At 41.3% G+C, this 25,865-nt stretch overlaps 1 protein-coding gene across 1 annotated transcript; it reads left to right on the top strand.

Moving 5' to 3' along the window:
• On the top strand, positions 1 to 25,541 carry twsg1a (twisted gastrulation BMP signaling modulator 1a). Its single transcript, XM_079569905.1, has 5 exons — positions 1 to 209; positions 4,104 to 4,259; positions 12,191 to 12,290; positions 22,456 to 22,716; positions 25,222 to 25,541. Exons 2-5 carry the CDS (start codon positions 4,137 to 4,139, stop codon positions 25,401 to 25,403), a joined length of 666 nt encoding a protein of 221 aa, XP_079426031.1. The 5' UTR covers positions 1 to 209; positions 4,104 to 4,136; the 3' UTR covers positions 25,404 to 25,541.
• Positions 25,542 to 25,865: the final 324 nt, after the last annotated feature.

Consider the following 25,865-nt stretch of genomic DNA (forward strand, 5'->3'; position numbering starts at 1 on the left):
TGACCCGGCTCCGCTCCGCATAAGCCGAGCCTATCCCTTTAAGGCGCCGGTCTGCCTGCTGCTTTGTGCGGGGAGACTGCGCCCTCCCTCTGGCCACAGCAGCTCCGACTCTCACCACTCACCCACCGACCATCCTGGAGAGGTTCAAAGGGAAAACAAGGCTCCTCCACGGCCGAAAGAAAGGAATCACACTTTTACCGAGCGCACTGGTGAGTCTTTAAACGAACATTTTACGCACGGATAAAGCCGTCGGTTTTGGGCCATACTTTTTTATTTTTTAAAGGAACTCGCTTTGGGTGAAGCTAAACAACACGTTCCTGACTTTTGGGAGCTCGTGTTCTTCACTTTTTTTTTTTGCGGTTGAAGAAGAGGGGAAAAGGAAAAGTTGGAACAGCGGAAGACGCAGAGGGGAAAAAAAAAAGAAGCACCAGGTAGGAGTTTGTTTAAGCGAATTACGCACAGAAATGGCTCGGTTTTTTTTGGAGATGCTGATGTGCCCAGATGTGAACATTGTTAAGGCGCAGCGACCTGGCACTGAATGAAACGTGAAGCCCCGCGTTTTGGGATCAGCGCTGTTTACATGTAAAGGCTCGTGCCAGCCGAGCGTGACGTTCCTCAGGGAATAGCGTAGGCTGCGTGTCTTTTACAGCCCTGGGTTTTAAGCATCGTAGCTGTGGAGCGGCCGCAGTAAAGGTGAGTTTGAAAGTGTCTGGATTTACACAGTGGAGATGAGGACAGTGTAGTAACAGAGTACTCAGTTACATTTACTCAAGTACGTGCACTTCTTGAACTGATTGTACTTCTTAGAGTTGTTTTATCATATGCTACTGTCTGCTTCTGCTTGAGTGATATTATATTGAAGTATCTGTACTCTCACTGCAGTAAAAACAATAGTTCTACAGGGAGTAAATCTTTGAGTGGCAAAAGCTTCATGTGACACATAAAATATTCTCTTTGGAAATACTAGGATTGCAAGTTTAGCTTTATCATAGTTCAGGCCATTCCTGAATCATAAATCAGACTTTTACGCTCAAACATTTACTCCCGAGGTACTTTTTTACTCACTCTCTTGAGAAATTACATTGGTCACTGCTTTTTACTTTGGTAACACTGCATTTTACACTCCCCTTGATACATTTAGCACAATCTGCTTTGAAACAATCTGTAGTAACTTGTAGCTATGTAGTACAATGTAATAATGTGTATTAGTACTTTGCAGGTTCATAATGTAAAAAGACATGTGACCTTAAGGGATAGGACTTACGGTTAGGGTTAAGGTCTTATGTTATATTACATTATGTACCTGCAAAGTACTAATACACATTATTCCATTGTGTATCTGACCCTTAGGTACAAGTTATTACAGATTGTTACAAAGGCCAATATTACATTGGGCTAAATTTGGCAGGTACAATGTAATCTTCTTCTTCTTCTTCTTCTTCTTCTTCTTCTTCTTCTTCTTCTTCTTCTTCTTCTTCTTTCCTCTTCTTCTTCTTTCCTCTTCTTCTTCTTTCCTCTTCTTCCTGTTCTTCTTCTTTCCTCTTCTTGTTCTTCTTCTTTCCTCTTCTTGTTCTTGTTCTTGTTCTTCTTGTTCTTCTTCTTCTTCTTCTTCTTCTTCTTCTTCTTCTTCTTCTTCTTCTTCTTCTTCTTCTTCTTCTTCTTCTTCTTCTTCTTCTTCTTCAGTCAAGACTCATGGACATAGATTTCAGTTTTGATCTCAGGCGTTCATTTTTATGGTTCTACCTGTGACTGAACTTTACCCAAACTTTAGCCTCTTACCCTCTACATTAAGGGAGCGCATTTACCCCAGTTCAGCTTTACCCGAATCTAAAAGCTTCTGGACTGCAGAGTAACAGCGTAATGCCTCATTTGAAAGCTAAGACTTACAAAAGTGATCAAAAGTCATGGCCATTTTTGACAAAGCTTGGAAGCTTTTTTGTTGCATTTTTGTCATGTTTTTGTTGCATTTTTGTCATGTTTTTGTTGCATTTTTGTCATGTTTTTGTTGCATTTTTGTCATGTTTTTGTTGCATTTTTGTCATGTTTTTGTTGCTCTTCCATCGCTTTTCTCATAGGGCATTTTAATCATGTTTTTGTCACTTTTTCGTTTCATTTTCGTCCCGGTTTTGTCCCTTTGTTGTTGCTTTTTTGGTCACTTTTTTGTCGCGTTTCCATCCTCGTTTTCATGGCTATTTAGATGCTTTTTTTTCAAGAAGATTTTAGACTTGGGTAAAGCCAAACTGGAGGTAGGTAGATAGATTTCGACTCTTCTTTGTCGTCTGTGGCTACGCTCGTTTTCTTACATTTATTGCTTCTTTGTTTTTCAACAGTTTAGAGATAGTTTCGTTTATGCTTTACAGTTTAGTTTCATGTTTTTCAGGTTTACAGACATGATTTAGTCCAGTTTGGGTTCATTTTGTACCTGAGTTGATCTGGATCTCGGCTTCGTGGCTCTTTTGAAGGCGACACATCGTAAAGCTACTTGCAAATTCAAATGTTTCAGTTCAATCCCTCCGTCACTAATGTGTCGTTCAGCCAAAGCCTCTCCTCCATTGGCGTGCAAATGTGACGGCGTAATTAGCAACTGGAACGTCTCAAAAGCTGTGATTATGTTGTGCTGCAAACAAAAAGTAAATCTCCCTGTGTCTCTGTGGAGCTTCATCACAAACCTCCTAACCCTGTAGTTTACACGTCTACAAACATAATCTCTCTGGGACGTGTTCAAGTGCAGCTCGATCGTTTGGAAATCGATTCGTGTCAGAAGAATTGCAGCCCCGGTAGTTTGACGTCCCACCACAGGATCTGCACTTTTGTTTTTTTTTACTTCATTCACTTGAGGAACTTTCAGGTTGTTGTTGTTACAGAGTACTTTTGCTTTTACAGGTACTTGAGTAACAGTATCAACCGTCTCAGTCAATTCATTTTCCCCATTCAATTCCTATGGGGGGTTTTCATCGGAATTTGCTCATTGTTTATGTTTTGTTGGACGAAAAGCAAAAGAAAAAAAAGTTTATGCCCAATGTTGAGAGATGTGGGGGAATATAGGGGGGAAATTGGCGATAAAATGGGAACAATGTAGGGAAATGTGGAAGAAATGGGAGAAAAAAAATGGAGGGGGGAATGGAAAAAGTAACAAAAAAAATTGTATAATAATAAAGGAAAAAAAATTAGGCAGAAAGTTTGAGGGGGGAAAGATAATGAGGATAATTGGAACATTTTGGGGGGCAGGGATACAGGAAAAAATGAGGATTGGACGTGTGGGAAAATATAGTGGGAAAATTGGAGAAAAATAGAGGAAAAATTGGACAAAAGTAAAAAAAGTTTTTTGGGGAAAAGAGTAAAAAATAAAGAGGATAACTGGAACAAACTGGGGGGAAAATACAGGAAAAATTAGGGAAAAAATAGGGGGAAAATTGGGAAACAGTGAAAAAAAATAGGGGGAACTTTCGGGGAAAAAAGTGGAAAAAGTAAAAAAAGAAAATGAAATAAATTAAAAATAGAGAAAAAATTAGGAAGAAAGTTTGGGGAAAAAGTGAAAAAATAAGGAGGAACTGGAACAAATTGATGGAAAACACAGGAAAAATGAGGGGGGAAAGTGGAGGGAAAAAGTGGAAGAAAAAAATGGGTTGGGAAAAAAGTAAACAATAGAGGAAAATTTGAACAAATTTGGGGGAAAATACGGGAAAAATTGGGGAGAAAAAGTGGAAAGTTTTTTTCAGCTTGCACATTTTTTCATTTTTCTAATGGTTTTGCAAAAATATCTCTTCATCATCGTGATCCAGAAAGTCCGAAAAATATTGAGATATTCATTTTGGTCAATATTGCTCAGTCTCACTTCAACATAAATCAGGTTTTTATGCTCATGTTCATTAAATATTTGTCTGTCTTGAGTAGGAGAGAAAATTTGATGAGATGTGACTTTATTTATATCTCTGTGCGTGATAATTATGTAATACTAATCGGATAAAGGTGTCTTCTTGTATGACAGGAATAAAAACAGTTTGGATGACGACATTGCTTAAAGCCAGACCCTGCTGCTGTGTAATAAGCAGCAGAGTATTAAACCCTGTATTGTTGCTCTAACGTCCCTCCTGTGTTTGCAGTAGTCTCTGTCCGGCGGCCGCGGTTGGTCCAGGATGCGTCAGCTGCTCGTCCCGCTCTCCGCTGCCCTGCTCCTGCTGCTCCTCTCGGGCCTCAGCACCACCCACGGCTGCAACAAAGCTCTGTGCGCCAGCGACGTCAGCAAGTGCCTCATTCAGGTAACGAGCGCGGGACGATAACGGAGGAGACCTCGGGGGTTAGAGACGCAGTGAAGGATTTCAAAAGAGGCTTCAGGCGAGTCTGTGGGGCTTTAGAAAGCATTAAAACTGAAGCAACTGTGCCAGAAGCAAGGCATGGACGAGGCCTTTCTCTGTGGAGTCTGCATGTTCTCCCTACCACTTAAAACATGTACATTGGGCTTTATTGACATTTCTCAATTAATTCACTGATAAGCTGAACAATATTTTAAAAATCCAAATCACATTTAACTGCATTTTTAGCGTTTGTGTCCAATTTTCCCTCATTCCTCTGTTTGATGGAACAGTCTGTGTTGGGCAGTAACTAAATACATGTATTTAGAATACTCATTTTGAGTAATTGTATTGTGGTAAAGTTACTCTTTCATTTGAGAGTATTTAGAAAACTGTTACTTTCCAAATATCAGGGGAAAACATCTCAGTATCAGTCATTAAATTTTAGCTCCATATTGCACCACATTGTTAACACATTGAGTGCCAACAATCCAGACCATTTTTCATGATGTTTGTAGCACCACAGCATATTCTATGTTATATCTATGGACACAGGCTGTGGCTCGTTTGAAAGACAAGAATCTAAACTCTCTGTAGGTGAAAACAGTTTAATTCTACGTGCCTCGGTTCCTGAGAAATCTAAGCTAAAGAGAGGCTAGTTTTGATCAAAATCACAGATTTTTTCCTAGATTCGGAGATAACGGGTGTTTTATGAAACATTCTCCTTTCCGATTAACTCATCTCTCCTCCTCTATCCTCTATGGACAGACACTAACGTTATGGGAAGAGGAAAATACCTAAATCTATTCGTTTCAAGTACATTTTCAAGCACAACATTGATGACACATTTGCACATGCGTCACACGATGCTGTATCTGCTCTCATAACACCTGACCGTAACTGCACTGGTTCACCCTGGAGATGTCGACGAAAGGCAGCCAAATATTTAATTAGGTCAGGTCCTACAAATCCACTCTTTAAAATAGTATTCGGGCAGAACTAACCTGTTTATAACCTTCACCTCTCGAGATCTTGAAAAGGTCTTCAACTGAGAAGACCTTTTGAAAAACCTTTGCTGCTCATGAACAGTTCTGTTTATGTGTCAAGACCAGGAAAGGCTTTGTTGCATCTATTGAGTAACAACTTGAACTCCTTCCCCTGAACATCTTTCGCTGCTTACGCTCGCTTTTATAGCACGATTGTTCACATTTGTGCATATTTCTGCAAACGTCTGTCATCGTTCGACTCAGGGCTCGGGAGAATCGGGCCTGTGTTGATGGAAAAAATGTGGATTTGCGAACAAAAATCTGAGAAATGCTGCCGATTCATCCCTTTGACGAGGGTGGGCTGCCGTGACTAGGCAAATCCAACCGAATAGGGCTAAAGCAAGACTCAATGTGGGCTAAACCTGGGCAAACGCTTCAAACTTCTGCTTTAAATTAGACATCCAGCGCCGTCTTAAGTCCGTGGTTTCTTATTTTGAGTTAAGAGCAGCCTTTCTGTGGAGCTGCTGCCACTTTTAACATTTGTTGACTCTCTCACATCACCTCCCCTTGTCATATTTTCCTTAAGGCTGCGGTGGCCGAAGGGAAACTGGGCCGTACCTGTGTGTTTCTAGTGAAAAAATAGATTTACGGCTGATGTTTCCGCGGACAGGGGCCTGGCTCCGCTCTCCCTGCCTCCGACTTTAACCTCTGCTTTACTGTTCAGGAGGAGGCTTGACCCAGGGCTTCGGTCTGAAAAAGAAAAACATAACTCCTGGGTAAGGATCGCGTCCGTGTTGCGATGATTGATGTCGCGGAGTCCAGAATCGGGCCAGAAATGCATGTGGCACTTCGATTAGCAGCTTCAGCTTTCACTCAGAGGTTACGTGTCTAGACGGGATTGATTTCAAAACTAATTTCGCAAAGTGACACCAACATTCTGGGTGTTTTTCCCCAAATTCCCTGGATTTTGAGGTTTGTAAATCCTTTTCGTGATAAAACTCTTTGAACCTGGAGTGAGGACCGGTTTGTGACTGCAGGTGGAAGCAGAGGCAGGGAGGGAAAGGCTGTTGGATGAAGCTGTACGGTTGACTGATGGGTTTGGAGGTATGAGATGCATTTCTGAAGGCTTTGGTGTCAGACGGTTTGAGTAAATGTCCGAAAGAGAAGGCAGAGGAGCACTGATGATCTTCTCAGCTGATCCCACTCGTCGCTGGAGGCTCTTATGGCCTACCTGTCACGCTTTGGGCATGAAATACGGGAAATCTTCGGGAGACTTGACAGCTGACATTCAGGCTTCTTCAGGCGACAGTGCTTGCGAGTTTAGTGGCAGAGTTCAGTTTGGACAGTCAGAGGAATGTTTCTGTTAAAGGAACAGGCCACCGTTTCTACATACTGAGATATGTTCTTACCTGAGCTTAGACGAGTTCATGTGTACCTGTCTGGTCTCCGCGCTTGTCCTCAGTCACGTAAACACAGCATAGACGGCGTTAGCATTTAGCCTCTCCTCCTCTCCTCTATAGCTCCAAGGAGTTGAAGATAGAAGCTACCAAGCTCTTCCACGTTTCGTTTCCAGGAGTACTTCAACATCGGCGCAGTGATATCTTCACTTTACTGTGCGGATGTCGAACTACTCCTGGTATTATTACGCCTTACAACATAGTTCCCCTTTTTATCCACTTTGAAAATCCACATTGTTTCATTTTGTGTAATTATACTTTGTTGTATAACACTTCACGTAACCATATTTAAATAGGGAAAACGTGTAAGAGCTTGGTAGCTTCTATCTTCAACTCGTTTGGAACTATGGAGCAGAGGAGGAGAGGCTAAATGCTAACGCCGTCTGTGCTGTGTTTACGTGACTGAGGGCACGCGTGAAGACCAGATAGGTACACATGAACTCGTCTAAGCTCAGGTAAGATCATATCAATATGCAAAAACAGTGGCCTATGCCATTTAGTTTGAAAATCAAAAATCTGTATTTTTTCAAAATTCACCTTGTATTCTGAAATTCAAACTCAAGAAATCAGATTTGGGATTAGATATTACGCTATTCAAAAATATTGTTCAGACAAAGGCTAGAAAGTCTGTAGTTGCCAATTACGAGGAGATATTGTCGCACCAATGTGAGAAAAACAAAATAAAAATCCCAAATAAGTCTACTGTGAAACATTGAATCAATTCAATAATCACACATGTTATTGTGAAGATTTGTGCCTTTTTTGTTCCCAGGTGAAAGTTTGTATGTTAAAGCAGAACTAAGTAACTCCTGCCCTTAGAGGCCATAAGCGCCACTGCAGGTGTCGTAGCATGTAAGGTTTTTTACTCCTTAATTGTCCGTGAGAGTAAATACTTTGCTGACAGAAAAGGCAAAGGGAGAGAGGGATATTGTACATCCAATTACACAATGGAGATAAAAAAAATTTCACTCAAACTTGGCTGTAAATACTGTTTAAGTGACGCTAGCCCGCAGTTAGCTTTACCCGCTAGCTTGTTAGCTTATGAAAGACCCCCCAATCATCCCATTAACACTTGTATTAACCCCTGAGGGACCACGGAAAGGTTTTATTCATGTAAACAAGCTACTTAGAACTGCTTTAAGAGAACAACTTGGCCCCCTATGGAAAAATTGAGTTTTGCCTGTAGAGTCTCCACTTAAGATGTCATTTCTTGTCCAGTAATGTGTGTTTGTGAACCAGGAGAGGTTGTTTATGATGTGGACGCCCGGGAACTTGGTGCTAGTCAGTCTCTCCCCAGACTGTCGGCTACTGGCTTTCACTCCTTCCTGTTTTCATTTATTTATATATTGGTTTATTCGGTAGAGACAGTGCACGTTAATGAACAAGCCACTCTGGAGTCGATCTGTACCTGAGCAGCATTAGAAATATGTTGGTTGATTTGACTTTCTATCCCTAAAAATCCACTCTTCTGTAATCCATAGTTCAAGAGAGTCAAACGTGGGACTAACTCTGGGTTAATTTGGGGACAGACCAGGTCTAATCCAGAGCTAAACCTCAACGAAAGTGGGACAGCGTTGACCAAAAGCAAAATTTACTCAGTTTTTATCATCATGTCTTCAAAGCACTGGCCCGGGGCAAACCCAGAGCTAAACCTGAACTCTGCCAGTGTAATCCATCTAGTCATGGGGTTCATGGCTCTTTCATCTTTGGGATCAATTCATTTTTATACTGATTTATTAAGAAACCAGACAAAATGACTGTGACAGCTGTCTTGCAGAGCATTGTTTAAAGAACGACAAAACCACTAATCCAACACAAACTGGGTCAAAGCCAGGGCCAGCTCCAGTCTAAATTCAAGCACCCATTATACTCTATGTCCGACACTCTTTACTATCGATAGAGCTCCCCAAAGGTCTGGTCGGGGCGGCGCTCCTGTCTCCTGTCGTTTCTCTGATTTGTGGGAAGTTCACCCAGAGCCCGGAGGCGGGAGAACACGAGGAGGGAGGCGTCTGGGGAGGGGGAGGGCGGCGCAGTTAACGATGAAAGGACAAGTAAGTGTCCAAATTATTTACGGAAACGTGAAGGAGAGAATTTAGCTTGTAGGATGTTAATGACTCTTGAGAACTTATTACTTTCACTCAGATGAGGGGAGCACCGATCCAATACTTTATAAATGATATCTGGTATCGCTTCCACATATAGATACATACATAGATACAGCATGAAGCTTGGAATCTGGAGAATTCAGTCACTGACTTAGTTTTTACCTCCGCAAATGTATTTTTTATGGCCGCACAAAATGCCAAGAGAATCTAAACGCAGCCGATGGAGAGTGACGTGATCAGTGGAGCTCCACAATGACGTCACCTACACTTTTTCCTCCCTTTATTTAAGTTAATTTCAATAAAGCGCCTTTCATAAACTCCACTATCCTGACGGTTAGGATTAGGGTTAGTTTTGATTCGTTTAAAGCAGTACTAAGTAACTCTTGCCCCTAGAGGCCATAAGCGCCACTGCAGGTGTCGTAGCATGTTGCGTTTTTTTTACTCATTAATTGTCTGTGAGAGTAAATACTTTGCTGACAGAAAAGACAAAGGGAGAGAGGGATATTGTACATCCAATTACACAATTTCTTCTTCGTGATTCCATTAGTGTGTATTGGTGGCTCCGAACCATAGGCAGCAAAGTTGCAAGTGTGGTTTTCTGGCCAGAGACACCAGGGGGAGATGAAAGACCCTCAATAATCCCATTAACATTAGTATTACCCCCAGAGGGGCTATGGAAAGGATTTATTAAGGTAAACATGTTACTTAGTACTGCTTTAAACTAGCGTTGTCCTGCAGAGGTGACGTCATTTCCTGTGGAAAAGTAGAGCTCCACTGAGCACGTCTGCTCACTGTTTGTGTTAATGACCACGTTTGAAAGGGAATCCATGCTGGATTTACAGACTCCTCCTACCCTGCTCTGACGGAGCATGTTCCTAAAAAGGGCATAAGGGCGGGATCTTCACTGTCAATCAAAGTCAGGCCCTCACTAATATACAAGAATTCTAAAATGTTTCTTTGAAAACCCGCCTGGTCCCTTTAATTGTACCAAACCCAGCGTTATCACTGGAGGAATATCTAGCTGTAGAAATTTAAATAAATTAGGCACCAGGCTTTACAGTTGTTTAAAACGTGTGCTTTTTAATAGAAAACTAGCTTGTTTTGCCGCCGCTAGATGGAGGTACCACAGCAATGGCGGCCCCTAGTGTCGTGGTCACGGAGCAGTGCAACCCATGGCCTTCTCAGACCCTTCTCCAAAATGCTAATGCTAGCGGCAGCATGCTAACACAAATGTCAATCAAAGCTGGGACAGAAATGACTGTTTTACCACAAAACGTCCTTAAACCCCCCAAAATAAATGAGCCCTTTTCTCTGTTTTATTGAATATTGGCATGAGTTTGTACAGATTGTTTTTGCGTTTGCGGTGTTTTGACGTTAGAAAGCATCAAATTTGACTCACTGCTTCCTCTGTAAACAATGCATTACTCAAGTACTAAACTAAAGCACTTTGTCGTCAGTAGTTTATGAGCATTTGCCTCCTCATCGTCGCTCGTCTGTTCTGCCAAATCACTTTTACTCGACGCTGAAGTGAAAACGCTCCATGACTCGCCGGCCTTCGTCATTCCGTCTAATTTACCCACATGAGTCGTCATGTCATAAAAACGGCAGATGCTTTTCCTCCCGGGGCAGCGCTCGGGTTTGGTTTAATTGTGCCTTTCGTGGGTATTTGGTCTGAGTTGGAGCTGCGGTTTCTGAATGGAGCGGTGATTCGCTGAGAGCCTCTTTGGTGAGTCACGGTCATTTATCATCCCAGTGTTTACAAAGTGACTGAGCGAGTGAAAGAGTCGAGCTTTAGGAGCGAGTGAAGGAGAAGAGACGTGCTGCACAGGGTGAAGACGTTACACAATGATAGTATTAGTCAACACGGTGTAAATAAAAGGAATCGGTACAAGAACTCACTCATCCTTTTGTCGACTACAGCGTCATAAACAAGAGAAGATGTTCATTGCACTTTTGGGTTTTCAAATCCTACGGCTAAAGTTTGGAAACTAACTTAACGGGACTCTCTCCTGCCTGATCAGTGCTAGAGCAGGTACTTAAAGCTGTGACTGAACTGTGGAGGAACTTGGCTTCAAAAAACGATAACACAAAAAGTGTATTTTCACTCATAGTTACACCCAGTTCACAGTAAAAAAAAAATAAAACCTGTCTGCTCACTACTTATCTGGTCTTGTTTACCACCTGTTAGCATAATGTCGTAAATGTAAAGATTTCTCCATTACCAGTGACACAGGGGCAGTGTTGCAAAGCATCCACTTCAGTCGGGAGAGTCGTTGTTCTGGCAAATACGTCTTTTGTTTACAAAAACTATATACATGGGGCTAATCATCAGGTGAACCCACGTACACTTCTGTTCTCGTGAGTGTGTTTCTGTGCCTGGCGCGGCGTCTGTCGCGGAGCTGGCCACAGTGTAAGCTCGACTCACTGTCAGTGGTGGTTTGGGGCAAACCCGGACTTATCTACCATTTACCATCAGGACCAAACCCGGACTGAAGTTAATTTGAGCCGGGGGTTAGTTGTTGTGTGAAGCCATTTATGGTCAAACAACTGAGTTTGCTATTTTTAAATCACAATGAAAAAAGAAATTACTAAAACGTATTCCCCCTTTAACATCAATGACAGCTTGGAGTCTAGTGGTTTTTGTGGATGAGGTTATTTATTTTTTCTGATGGTAAAGCGGCCCATTCTTGACAAAAGGCCTCCAGTTCCTGGGTCTTGCATGAACTGCACGTTTGAGCTTTCCCCACAGTGGCTCAATGATATTGAGGTCAGGAGACTGACCTCAATATCATTGAGGCCACTGGCATCTGGAGCCACTGGAGCCACTGACATAACCAAACCAGCTCCACATTTCACAGTGGGTATGGTGCACTTTTTTGTTGTCAACCAGGCCTATGAATGTATGTAAACCTTTGAGCACAACTGTTCATGCCAAATGGCACGTCCACATTTAGTAAAACTTATGTTTCTTATCTGCAAGTAAAAGCAACCAAAGTTCTATTGTAGCCCTACAAATATATAATTTATAAGTGGAAAAAGTTGTTTTTATTCCTCTTAAAGAAAGGAGTATCCTAAAGCAGAGGTGAGCGAGGGCAAGCGGCGTCCCGTCTGCTCAGGTGCTGCCTCCTGCCGCTGGGTTCACTTCAGTCTGACCTCCGCGTGAGGAATGTGCTTCCTGTCTGCTCTCCTCTGTCTCACCCGCTTCTGCCCCAGTGTTTCCGTCTGTAACAAATCCAGGAGTTCAGTGTCGCATGTTCGATAATGTCTCAAAGTCACGACTGAGCCTCGTTTCCACTGAATGGTTTGTGTGATGCCATTGGCTCGCTCTCATGTCCGTTCGTGTTTTGCAGGAGCTGTGCCAGTGCCGTCCGTCCGATGGGAACTGCTCGTGTTGTAAGGAGTGCATGTTGTGTTTGGGAAACCTGTGGGAGGAGTGCTGCGACTGCGTGGGTGAGTGTTCAAGTCAATTCACGTATTCTTTACAACATTTGCATTATGTGTCATTACTAAAATGCCTTCCGAATAATCTGAGATGGAAAAGCTGGAATGTGAATGCAGTATTTCACTTATTCTGTACACATTTAATGAATTTTTGTAAGTATAACATCAACCTGTCCTGAGGGTGGAAATTTGCTTTTTTGCTCTAACCTGGCACATGATGTCTCTTCTTTTTTAGACTAATGTCTCTGGTGCATTGTCCCTGATCAAATAAAATATTTTTTTTTTGTTTTGAACATATGGGGTTTCACGGTAAAGCTTAATTTGCTGGGAATGACTTCAGAGAACAAGCTTTTAACCATGCGACGGCTTATCTCCATCAAAAACATACCTGAAGTGGTGTCTTTTCATTAATACATGAAGCGTTTGTGAGTGCCTCATCTCCCCACAGACCTGACTGTAAGTTTACTTGGAGTGGGTTGCAAAGGGATTAGAGGAAGCCAAATATGAGATTTCAATAGGATGGGATCTCGTCCAAATCCATTCTTTGATTACCCTCAGCCACAATAGCATTTTGTGTCCAGCAGCTCATTAGGGGCATGTTTTGTGTCACTGGCAGCCAAAGACATTGAAACTCATGGGCGTAGTTAACATCACTATTAGCTGCTGAAGCCTAATAGTAAATGTTTGCAGGCTCCAGAAGTTCCCTGCTGCAAAGGACTTTACATTGAAACTTTTTTTGTCAGCCATTATTGAACACAGGCCTGTCATTCTGACCTAAGACACACAACACCGTCCTTATTTTGTTTTAATCCTGTTCTCTAGGAGCTGACTCTTGCCAGTTTGCTAGCATGAACGAGCCTGAGTTAGCCCTCGCTGAAAGCTATGAGGGAAGCCACCCTCACTGCTGGTCCAGAGGTGGGAAATCTGCGGCCCGTCCATAATTTATATATTTTTCCTTTGCATTTTTCACGCCGAATTGCGCAGTGGTTTATCAGATGCTTCATGACAATCCCCTGCCCGAGAGGACTCAAAGGGTTCTATATTTCTATATTTCAAGCCAGTTCCAGATAGAATTTAGAGCATTTTGTAAGTTACAGTAGTTATCGTTGTTTCAGCCCTTTCACACTATTTAGGTTTCTCATTTGGCCCCACCCCTGTCGTAGGCCATCGCTGTTCTACAGTCGGCAACAGTGTAATACAAAATATTATAAACCCCCTCTTTTAATAAACTTTACTTTACTTTTATCTTTATTAAAGGGACATTAAGCTCATAGAGACAGAGATGTACTGCTAAATAGCTAGTTTCCATCCGTAGTCCCTGGTTACAGAGAAATAAATAACAATATATGACAATGCATTATTCTCACAGTCAATCACAAAGTCAACCACACAACACTTCACCCATCACTACATTTGAGTCTGCATCAGTCAAATCACCATTTCCTAGTTACAGACATGTATTAAAGGTCCTATATCATGCAAAATCGACTTTTTGGAGCTTTTAGGCATGTTGTTATGCTATTTCCTTATCAAAAACACCCCCAGAGTGGTTTGTGGCTTCATTCACGCAGCTCTCAGTAATCCTCCTGAATCCTGCTCTCTGAGCAGCTGCTCCTCCCTCTCCTGGTGAACAGCTGAGTGTTCAGTTGTGTCGTAACAGCGGAACGGAAGTGCTCGACGTCTGTAATGTAATGTCTTAATTCTATGCTTATGCCTGCTTTTAATTAGTAAAACAGCGTTTTCATTATTTCTGTCGTAAGAGAGAAACAAAGAGAAAAAAAAAGGAAAAAAAATAAATAAAATAAAATAAAAAGGTTGTGCCCGAGGTGCTTCCAGGTCAGCTGAGGCCAAAACAAACACATCGCCTTGAGCGTCTGAACAGATCAGTCATGTTTGCACTGCAGCTGTCAAGATGGAGCTCGTTATAAATGGACACACCTGTTCTTCATTCTTACCTAACGATCATGTCACGGAGAAAAAGAAGAGCGTTTGACTACGAGGACGGGAGTTTATTCAACCTTTTTCAAGAAGAGGCCACTCTCTCAGAAGCTGTTTTTTTCTCCGGGATTCAGCGACTATCACCAAAATATTGTTTTTCTGTAACTGTCACTGATGGATGTTTGGGGAACCTTCGCCAGAACCAAAGTGGATTAACTTTTATAACCAACGCGAGTCCCATAATGTAAACAGCGATGGACCAGAGCGGTGAGTCAGTCGTGTTAGCATGTGTGTTTGCCATTTATGAAGCTGTGTTGCTTATAACTGCTTTGTGAAGTATCTTCACTTATTGTTGTTTATTTATATTACGGTAAAGTTGTATGCGCGGAGAGAGGGGGCGGAGTTAACTGAATCGAAGCTTTGTGTCTTCCGGGTTTGAAAAATACCTCCAGAAAACACTTTATATTTATCACAAAAATGAGTGCTCCATAGCGGTAGGGGTACAATATATCATATAAATGTCTATACTTAACTTTGGAATGGCTAAAATAGCATGATATAGATCCTTTAAAATATGTTAAAATCATTCAGCGCTGCCCCCTACAGTTAACAGTATATAATCCAATTTCTCATAATACACTGACACTGGTCCAAGACCTAAAACTAACCAGTCCGTGCTGGCAGAGGCTGGCAGAGAACTAAAACATATAAAGCATTTGCCTTCCAGATAAAGTTATGAGCATTATTTATAATGTTAATGCGGCCTTGATCCTGCTAAAAGTTGTCTTAAAGTACTTTACAAACCATGATTTCAGCAGAATGTAGCACGTGGAGGAATGTCAGTGTCATAAACAGTTATTGCACGTCTTTCTTTCACTTGTCCTTGATGTTGACACGTCCAGATCTACGCCTTGGTTCGACCCTGTGTTGGACTCTTCTTGTGAGTGTCTAAATGGAGCTGTGTTTCCCCTGATACGACGTGAGTGTGAGAGACTGGAGGCAGACACAGAGACGTTAATGCACTTTTGTTTATCTCTGAGAGGTGCGTGATGAAAGTGAGTCCATCACAGGCTCGTAATTACGCGAGCGAACAAAGGAGTCGAGAGGAGTTTAGGAAAATGGGGGTAGAGGATGTAAGAGGGAAAGTAAAGATATAAAATGAATCATACACTTTGAGGAGCCTTGAGATGTTAAGATGAAAAACTACTCGAACATGAACGGGCCGGAACTGAACTTGTGTCTGCGCTGGTGAACTTTGACTCTGAAGCTGTGAGTGAGGGGCAGCGGGAGGCGTAAATTCAAAACAACCGGATTTGAGGTCCCAGCTCCAGCCTGATCCTGAATTAGTCCTGCTTTAGAGCTGGTGACAGGACTGGTGTATGCACTGACTTTATTAGGACGTTTCCATGAGCATGTCGTCACTCAGCTTTGCACCAACGCCACTTCTGCTGCTGCTGTTGTGGAAATGCCTTTAATCATCAGCCAGGTCTTGCAATTGCATTTCATTCAGTCGATTTATTTTCATAAATTCAGTCCTTAGTGCACAAAGAATTGACATTAAGATCATCTGCTAAGCTACAAGCCTCATGTGCATTTTCGAAGGAGCTGATAGAGGTCTGACCAGGGGTTCTCAACTTGTATGATGTCAGGTCCCCCATAAGCCAAGGAAGATAAATCGTATTTTCTGGACTATATGTCACACTTTTTTTCATTGTTTGGCTGAGAGTGTGATTTACTCAGGTGCAACCTATTTATCAAAATTTATTACATGGCTCTTCACAGTGCAAGTGGAACGCTCCATTGACCTGAATGGGATTAACCAACGTTCTATTGGTCATTATTTTCTGATAGAGGACCTCTGAAAAAAATAATAATACAGACCTGTATTACAATACTTGTTATACAAGTCTTTCATATCACTCAGCACGTAGTAATAGAGGGCACTATCCCTGTCCTCGTCCCTTCGAGAGAAGTTGGGGGAATCGATCGTGAAGTTAATGCAGTACTAAGTAGCGTGTTTAACTTAATAAATCCTTTTCGTAGTCCCTCTGGGGGTAATACAAGTGTTTATGGGATGATTGGGGGGTCTTTCCACCAATACACACTAATCGAATCACGAAAAAGAAGCTAACATGCAAATGGGCAAAGCTAACTGCGGGCTAGCGTCATTTTAAACAGCATTTACAGCCAAGTTTGAGTGATTTCCATTGTATAATTGGATGTACAATATCCCTCTCTCCCTTGGTCTTTCCTGTCAGCATAGTATTTACTCTCTAAGACAATTAATAAGTTAAAAATCGCATCTTGCGACGACACCTGCAGTTGCGCTTATGGCCTCTCGGGGCAAGAGTTACTTAGTTCTGCTTTAACGGGAGTCTGACTTTCAACTTACCCAGAGATTCACCACCATTCCTCCAACTGCACCTTCCACTAAGTAGCTAGGCTAGCAATAAGTAGCTAGCCTGGCTGCTACTAGTCTAGCCACACTGCCTGGAATCAAAACAAACGTTGCCAAGTTTTGGGACCTATTTGCTGCGGAAGTCATTAAATAAACCTTTCAGTCTTCATAAAAGTGTTTGAAGTTTATTTTGTGTGTGTTCAGTTGGCAAATAGCTGTATAATGAGCGGAATAATTTATAGAACGCTGGTCATTATCGGGAAAATAAGCACCTTGAGGATGAAACAAGACCTCTTCACTTCACGTCAGGGTCCGGTTCGCCCAGTCGGTACTTATTGTCCCGATAATGACCAGCGTGCTATTCATTATCCCTTACATATAATTTCACATGTTTGTTATTTTCACACTGACCGCCGCTAGAGGGCGCTCTAGGCTTGTATCTGCTAGTACTGTACCACTGAAGATTTAAAAACCGGTTATCGAGCAGCAGAAAGAAAGTTTGGAGTGAGCGAGAAACTTGCGGAGGTGACTGTTACTGCTGTGAAGAAAACAAAAACAGATAATCGCGGGGTGAAAGCTAGATGGGCACAGTTAGAGAAACAAGTTTGCAGATGAAATGAGAGCTCGTACAACGTGCTGCCGGGAGAGGCTTGTCAGCGCTGCAGTTACGCCTCCGTGCCCGGGTGATTGCCACGGCTGGTGCGACTTATATGTTTTTTTCTTCTTCATTGTGCATTCTTTGGCTGGTGCGACTTATGCTCCGGAGCGACGTGTAGTCCAGAAAATAACACAACATGCATTCTTGCCTATTGTACATGTTTTTAGTGGTAGGGGAAGCTGTAGTACCCAAAAGAAAGTCACAAGTCCAGCCCATTTAAGAAGGGCTTTCTCATTGTTTTATTGTATGAATTCTGACATCGTTTAGCTACGTTTGAACTTTTTAAACACATCTTGACTTGAGTTGTACGTCTGTGCCTAAACAACTGTGATTTTGATCCGACCGTGATTGATTTCTTAGCCCGTCTTTTGTCACTTTGTATCAGTCCTTACGAAACATGTCCTGGCTGCTGGTGCTCTGCGGAGACTCTAAACGTGCTCCAGATGTCCACATTGAAAAGTCTGGAGCGGAGTGTTTAGTTTGAGGTCTGAAACGAGGAACAAACCGACCACGTGCATAAAACTCTGTCAATAAATACTTTCTGCAGACCTCACTTGCACTAATAGTTTCTGAAGTAGATGAGTCATTAGTGTTAACACTTGCTCTGGAGCAAACAAACAGGTCCCCGGATAGAACAAAGTCTGGGAAAATCAATGAAAATGTTGGAACTTTGTTGTTGTTTTGGACACTTTCTGACCCCAAGTATAACATAATCTAATCACTGCCCTTCTCAGTCAGAGGAAAGGGGTGGACAAATGCACCCTCTTCTGGAATATTACAATATATAGGAGTATCAACTTTTTCTTTTGCTTCATTCACGCTGCAGTTTTGTGAAATCCTGTTCACTCTGGCTGTTTCTTGTTCATGTTGCATCATAGGTGTTCTCTTTAAAAGCCCATAAACCACCAAGTTGTTCTGCGCTAAAAAAACCCAACACATTTATCGCAGGGCCTTTGATTCAATTTCCTGTCAAAAAAATAAGGTTTGTAATTGTTTTGCCGATATTTTAAGTAGTTTAATTAGCCTTAAGTTAAACATGTATTATTATAGTAAAGGTTTCAATCATAGAAATATATAGAAATATCCGTCGACCAATGTGTGTTTTTCTGAGGCTGATGCCGATTATCAGGGATTCTGATTGGCTGATGCCGGTCTGCAAAACTGAGATTTTTGGCCAAATTTTAGAAATGTCTATAATCCTGTACGTGAAGCTTCTAAATGTGTCAGTGTTGAACTGTGACAGCAGGGAGCGCTAAATATGCATGCATCGTCGGCGCTTCAGAGAAAGTTTGTTTAAAAGACCAATATCATTAGATTCCAAAACAAAAAAGCGGTAAGTCTCTATCTCTTATGGTTCTGAAATTATACGCAAACGTTTATAAAATAAAAGATGTAAAATAGGTGTATAGACAGTTTTCACTGCGATGTTTCTCCGCTCCCCTGAGGATTAGGAAGTTGTGTGACGGCTCATTTTTAAGCTCTGATTGAGCTCTTTCTGGAAGTCTCTATCACTTTCGGTCCCGGAGATATCGGCCATTTTATCGGCCGATTTTGGCCAATAGCCGATATTGAAAATATCAGAATATCGGTCGGGCCCTAATAATTATTACAGACAACAGATGTTATCCATCTGAAAAAGTAATATTTTCAAAAGCATTGAAACCTGTATTAGTAGAATACACTGTGCATCACTCACGCAAAACATGCTCCACCTGCTTCTGCAATGACACCGCATTATGTAATAACAATAACAAAACCACATTTTATACTAAATCTGGGAACTTTGCATTATCAGGCAGTTTGTAATGCATTGGTGACCACTTCATTCATCATTTATAAAACATTTACACACATTTACTAACCGTTGTTTTAGAATCCAAAGAGACAACATAGTGTTTAGGGCTGCAACTAACGATTATTTTGGTAATCGATTAATCGACCGATTATTTTTACGATTAATCGATTAATCGCTTGGCTGTGAAAGGTGCATGGAAATTGTATTTTTTATTTTATTTTATCACATAAAGCTAAAGTGGCGCCGCTTGAGGACACGTGGATGGAGTAAACTTAAAGTAAACGTTTGTAGGAGGCTCTTTGTGCTAATTCTGCTTTCTGATTGGACGAGACAAAGACAGATATTTATGAAATTTACAATGTACAAGACACTGCAGATCCTAACTGTAAAAAACAAAGTAGGTTTTCATCCAAAATACATAATTGTCATGTCTTTTTTGCTCAATTTTAGTCTGTGTTCACTAGAAAACGATTAATCGATTACTGGAATAGTTGACAACTATTTTAGTAATCGATTAGTTGTCGATTAATCGATTAGTTGTTTCAGCCCTAATAGTGTTAATGTGCACCATTCCTTTGTCTGGTTAAGATGAGGCACAGGTGAAGGTTAGGGAAAGGGTTTGGGAGTTGTTTTATAGGTTCCAAAGGTAATTATTGACAAATACTGGAAAGCTTTGTGAGCCTAATCCTGCAGTGATAAAACATTGCAGGATTAGAAGATTAAACCAAGATGTTGTTTTCTTACACAAAGAACATTTTATAACACGTTGCACTGTGTTATTACAAAATGCAGCTCCACAGGCTTCTCCAAACCCCCCACATGACCTTCCTCTCGTCTCAAACACAGAATCCCACGGACCCTTTTACAGAAACACCCCTCTATCCCTTTAAGCTCCTGCTCAGACCTGGGAGGGGCCTCGCCGACTCCTTTATCCAAAACAGCTGCGCCCTTTTGCTGTCGGCGACCCTTTTTTTTTTTGTAACTCGATTCTCATGTTTGACCCTTCCCCGGCTGATAACTAACTGCTGCCATTTGCCCTAATTCGTTTTAAAAGGGGTAAGAAAGATCGTATCGGGCGACGTGAGGCTTGTGTGGAGTCATTATTCCCGCTTTGCTGAGATTTAGTGAAGTGTTAAAAGTTTTCCGGCTCAGATAAGATAATGCTGACAGAAGTTTGTTTTGCTAAACCATGGCTTATTATGGCCGTGTAACTACTGCAGTACTAGGTCAAAACGCTTGGTTAATATCTCTGTAGCGCCTGGGCCTATCCACATGAAACAAAAACTGTCACAAAGTCCAGCATCTTCTCCTTCAGCACATATGAGGGTCACATGACTGTCTCATTTCAGCATTAACATTAATCTATTTCAAATAATGATCAGGGAAAACATTTGTAGAGATTAACCATAAACCAAATTTAAATTCTGCAATTTCACGGTTACCATAGTTACCATCACCATCTTAGAATTAGCGCTGGGCTAATTATTGCCTAATTTTTCCCGAAACTATAATGAAGTCGGGGCACGGACCGGAGGCTCTAATAGACTCAACGTGGAAACGTTTTGGCTTCTCTTTGAGTCATTATTAAACACAGGCTTGTTGTTCTGACCTCCTTTGTTTTAACATGTGCAACGCCGGCCTTTATTTTTCCTTTTTTTCATATAACAAACAATGAAAGAGGACGCCACTAAATACAATGTTAGTTGTGTCCAAACTCATTCTGAACTTTGCTTACATATTTGTAGCATCCCAATTCTGCACAGAGACAAGTGTGTAGATACAGACGGCACCGCGTCATAGAAGGGGGCGTGGCCTCGCCGAGGGGGAAAACAGAATCTTCTGGGAAACACAATTTTTCACTCTTTTTAGCCATTTTTTGGTGGAATATGCACTTATTTATCACATACAAATAAAGTCAAGTCTAAATCAGGCCCATATGGATATTTTCTCACAGCAGATTGTTCAGTAGAAGCAAACAAACGGCAGTCGTAGCTAGCACTAGCATTAGCATGGTGCTAACATGAAGCATCCTGTTAGCATTCTCCGTTATTTATGTATTTATGGGCTGTTGAAGCTCTTTGCTCCTCTCCATGTCTTTGTATCTTTATTTAGTATAAAACTATTTATATAATATTTCAGCATTTGTTAAAGTATTTTTTGAATAAAGTTAGAGAAAGTTTAGATTTTTCTCATAATTGTTTTCCCCCTTAACTGTTTTCAAACATGACCATGTATGTATTTATAAGCACATTTCACAAATTTGCTGGGTCACTTTTAGTGAAATGCTATAAAACTCGCCTGCAAGTTCATTAAATTAATATAAATGCTTTATAATTAGATGCACAGTGTTTTTCCCAGAAATGTCTGAGTTTACAATATGCTAAAGGTGGACAACACACATTTGGTTCCATTACATCTTATAGTGCCTTTAAGTTTCATTTGACCATGGACTTATTTATAGAAAGTCTTTGTTCACTCCTCACCATTTATATTATATTCGAGAGAGAATCCATGACAGAAGCTCAGTCTCCTCCTACAGAGCATGTTCCAAAAAGGGACAAAAGAACGGGAGACTCGGGCTGAACAGCAACCGGTCTCCACAATAGATACAGACGGCATCTCATCATAGAAGGGGGCGTGGCTACGCCAAGGGGGAAAATAGAATCTTTAGAGAAACACAATTTTCCACTCTTTTTAGCCGTTTTATGGTGGAATATGCACTTATTTATCACATACAAATAAAGTCAAGTGTAAATCGGGCCTATATGGATATTTTCTCACAGCAGATTGTTCAGTAGAAGCAAAAAAACGGCAGTCGTAGCTAGCACTAGCTAGCACTAGCATTAGCACGGTGCTAACATGAAGCATCCTGTTAGCATTCTCCGTTATTTATGTATTTATGGGCTGTTGCACCACTTTGCTCCTCTCCATGTCTTTGTATCTTTATTTAGTAGAAAACTATATTCATAATTCAGCATTTGTCAAAGTAGTTTTTGAATAATAAGAGAAAGTTTAGATTTTTATCCAAATTGTTTAAACATGAACATATATGGGCGATTCCAGAGATGCCGTCTGTATCAATGCTCCCGTCAATCAAAGCCCAAAGCTAAGATTAAAAAAAAAAAAAAAACATAAAACCGGCGTGGTTCAAAACATTCTCTTCTCAGCATTGTCACGGGAATATACTGTTTTAAAGTTGTTTTTGAGACGTGTAAAGGCCCATTGGTTTTCATGCATTATTGAATCTTCTGGAGTCCCCCCGGCCACTAGGGGGTGGTATTGGTCTGTTGACTGCAGGGGAGAACTGACATGTCGACAAAGTGAAACCTCGAGACATTTGTCCATTAATTTTAAACCCTTTCCCTCTTTCTTGTTTGCGTCCCAGGCATGTGCAACCCCAAGAACTACAGCGACTCCCCGGCGACCTCTAAGAGCACGGTGGAGGAGCTGCACCGGCCCATCCCGTCCCTGTTCCGAGCGCTGACCGAGGGGGACACGCCCATAAACATGATGGTGTGGTCGTTCCCCGTGGCGGAGGAGCTGTCCCACCACGAGAACCTGGTCTCCTTTTTAGAGACACTCGAAAACCAGCACCAGAACGTGTCTCTGCCCGGCAACAGTATCCACGGCAACTACGACGGACAAGGTACAGTACAACAGACGAGAGTGCAGAGAGACAGCTGTCAAAGTGTGTTGTTGTGTCCTTGAGCCCTAGTTTTTGAGGATCGGTATATGCCTTGAGTAAGTATAGTTGATGAGAACTTAGTACTTTTACTGGCAGGTTATAATGCTTTTGAGAATATGACTTATTTAAATGAATAACATCTGTTGTAAGTAATAATATAATATTTTTTCAGTGAAGCAGTAATTTAATGAAGAAATGTTGGGCAGAAAAGTTTTTATTTGAATTTTTATTTGAATTTTCTAAGCTGCTGACAGGAAGTGACATAGATCGAGGTCCCATTTACTTTACACGGTCGGCACGGCAACAGTTTAAAATAGTTTGCCTCTATCTATGTCACTTCCTGCCAGTGTCCAATAAGGAAGTGAAACTATAAACATCATATCTTAAAGCAGCATTAAGTAACTTGTTTACCTTAATAAATCCTCTCCGTTGTCCCTCTGGGGGTAATACAAGTGTTAATGGGATGATTGTGGGGTCTTTCATCCCCCCCGGTGTCTCTGGCCAGAAAACCACAATTGCAATTTCGCTGCCTCTGGATCGGCGGCGCAATACACACTAATGGAATCACGAAGAAGAAGCTAACAGGCTAACTGTGGGCTAGCGCCACTTAAACAGTATTTACAGCCAAGTTTGAGTGAAAAAAATTGTCTCCATTGTGTAATTGGATGTACAATATCCCTCTCTCCCTTTGTCTTTTCTGTCAGCGTAGTATTTACTCTCACGGACAATTAATGAGTAAAAAACATGCCATGACACCTGCAGGTCCCCTCTAGGGCCATGAGTTGCTTAGTACTGCTTTAAATATAATCGTAAATTCGCAAAAATAATGTGTCTGATGTGTCATATGCACTTTAAAAGTCCTATACCTGATTTTTTTTATTTTTTATTTTATTACAAACAATGAGTCTCAGGAATGCTCAACCTGAAACTTCATGATTTTGAAACTTACGTCAAATATCTGAGTTTATTAAAGGAGGGCAAAACTAATTGTGTTATAATATTTGAAAAAATATCAAGTACAGTGCCTTCAAGTAAAACATTTGACCGAGGCACGTTTACTGGAGTAATATTTTTTGACCAGTAGTTCCTGTACTTGTACTCAATGAAATCAGGTATTTTGACCAGCACGGGGCAAGACACTTCACATCACACACAAAATAGAATCAAACCACACTTTTGTCACATTCCAACAACAACAAAATCAAGTTTATTCGTCCAGGAACCTTTGATTGTAGTGGAGATTTTCAAATATTGTCAACTAGACGAAGAAGAGAGACTTTCTCATGTAAAAGTAAAAAATTAATGAATGAAAATAAAGTCCATGATTGTTTTTTTCCACTTTCTTACATCATTTTGAATCCCCGCTCCTTCTCGCCCGCCTCTGTTTTACGCCACATTTTTAGGAAGTCGTAAAGCTGATAGTGAGTTGTTTTGTTCGTATTTCCGAGCCTCGTGTTGTTGTTGTTCGGCCCTAACTCATAATAGCAGCGTTTCCACTGCAGTTAACTCTCCTCTCCCGAAAACATGTGTCTGCACTTCAGCACATGTGTTTCATTCAGCCGCTCACCTGAGGCGCAGAGGGGGAGGAGGATCTGCTGCCACCTGCTGGTAGAAGTGGAGACTGTGATTCCTTTAAACCCTCTTAACTCCAGCCAGAGAAGGATCTTTTCCTCGCATTGTTGCCAATTGTTACTTTTTTTCTTCTTTTTTTGCCACATTTATGTTGCGTTTTCATCACTTTTCTATTTGTCTTTTGCTTTTTTATCACTTTTTTCATCACTTTTTTTGTCACTTTTCTGTTCCTCTTTTATTGCTTTTTTGTCATTTTTTTTGTTACTTTTTGTCACTTTTCTGTGTTGCTTTTCTGTTGCTCTTTAGTAGCACTTTTGTTCCATTTTCAACGCTTTTTTTGTCATTTTGTCCATCATTTTTTCATCACTTTTCCATCATTTTTTCCATTACTTTTTATCACTTTTTTGTTCCTCTTTTGTTGCTTTTTAGTCAGTTTTTTGTCACATTTTTGTCACTTTTTCCATCATTTTTCCCATCACTTTTCTGTTGCTCTTTAGTTACATTTTTGTCACTTTTTCGTCACTTTTTGTTGTGTTTTGTTGCTTTATCATCCATGTTTTCATCTCTTTTGTCTTTGTTGCTATTTTGACACTTTTTTCATTAAGATTTTAGATTTTTATAAAGCTAAACTGTAGAACATGTGCTCGGTTCAGGTGGGGGTTAAGAGGTACTTCACTTTGATTTCTTAGAGTTTATAATATACTTTTATATTGTCGGTGTTCTCGTAGGCAGCCGAAGTGCTGCTCCACATCTCGGCTATGGGAATACTTTGAAAGTGCTGGAAATATCTTCCCCCCTCGGGACGCCTCCCCAAACCCTCCCATTAGGCCATATGATGTACAACACTGAGATTTCAAAAAAAAAGCTAACCCTTTCCCTCTCCTCTTGTTCCAGAGAGCATGTGCACGGTGGTGTACTTCGACGACTGCGTCTCGATCCGGCAGTGTAAGCAGTACTGCGAGTCCATGGGCGGCTCCAAGTACCGCTGGTTCCACAACGCCTGCTGCCAGTGCATCGGGCCCGAGTGCGTCGACTACGGCTCCAAAGCCGTCAAGTGCATGAACTGCCTCTTCTGATCCAAACCAAACGGACTTTTTTCGCACAGTCGCTCTTCCGTCTATTCATGCCTTTCAGTCATGTGACTTCTGTTGTTATGGTGGCCATTTTGAATACCAAAGTAGAATTATGCAGTACTACAACATGTAACAATATCTCTACTCAGGATATAAATGAAAGACAACTGATTGACAGTGGCATTTTTATGTTCTTGTAATCATTGCTCAAGAAGAAAACAGTAAAATCAAGGCCCCAGAGAGCGCACTTTTATGTGAAGAAGCCAGTGAGTCAGTGTTTAAGACGCTAGCATGCTACCGGTTAGCATTTAGCCTCAACAACTCAGCTCTGACCTCTCCAAGAGAAAGCCCTGAACCACAAACATCTAGCCTTGGATTCAACATGTGACCGAGCTCAGAGCTGTTACTGTGGTATTTCCTCAGTGTTCATAGATGTGAGCCACACATGTGTTTATCGTGTTGAAG

The sequence above is a fragment of the Gobius niger genome (assembly GCF_951799975.1).
Source record: "Gobius niger genome assembly, chromosome: 13".
Lineage (NCBI taxonomy): Eukaryota > Metazoa > Chordata > Actinopteri > Gobiiformes > Gobiidae > Gobius > Gobius niger.

Excerpts from the sequence above, each read along its gene's own strand:
- twsg1a (XM_079569905.1), top strand. The coding sequence starts at position 4,137 with ATGCGTCAGCTGCTCGTCCCGCTCTCCGCTGCCCTGCTCCTGCTGCTC. Across the intron at positions 4,260-12,190 it reads TCAGCAAGTGCCTCATTCAG|GAGCTGTGCCAGTGCCGTCC; the intron begins GTAACGAGCGCG and ends CGTGTTTTGCAG. Across the intron at positions 22,717-25,221 it reads CGGCAACTACGACGGACAAG|AGAGCATGTGCACGGTGGTG; the intron begins GTACAGTACAAC and ends CTCTTGTTCCAG.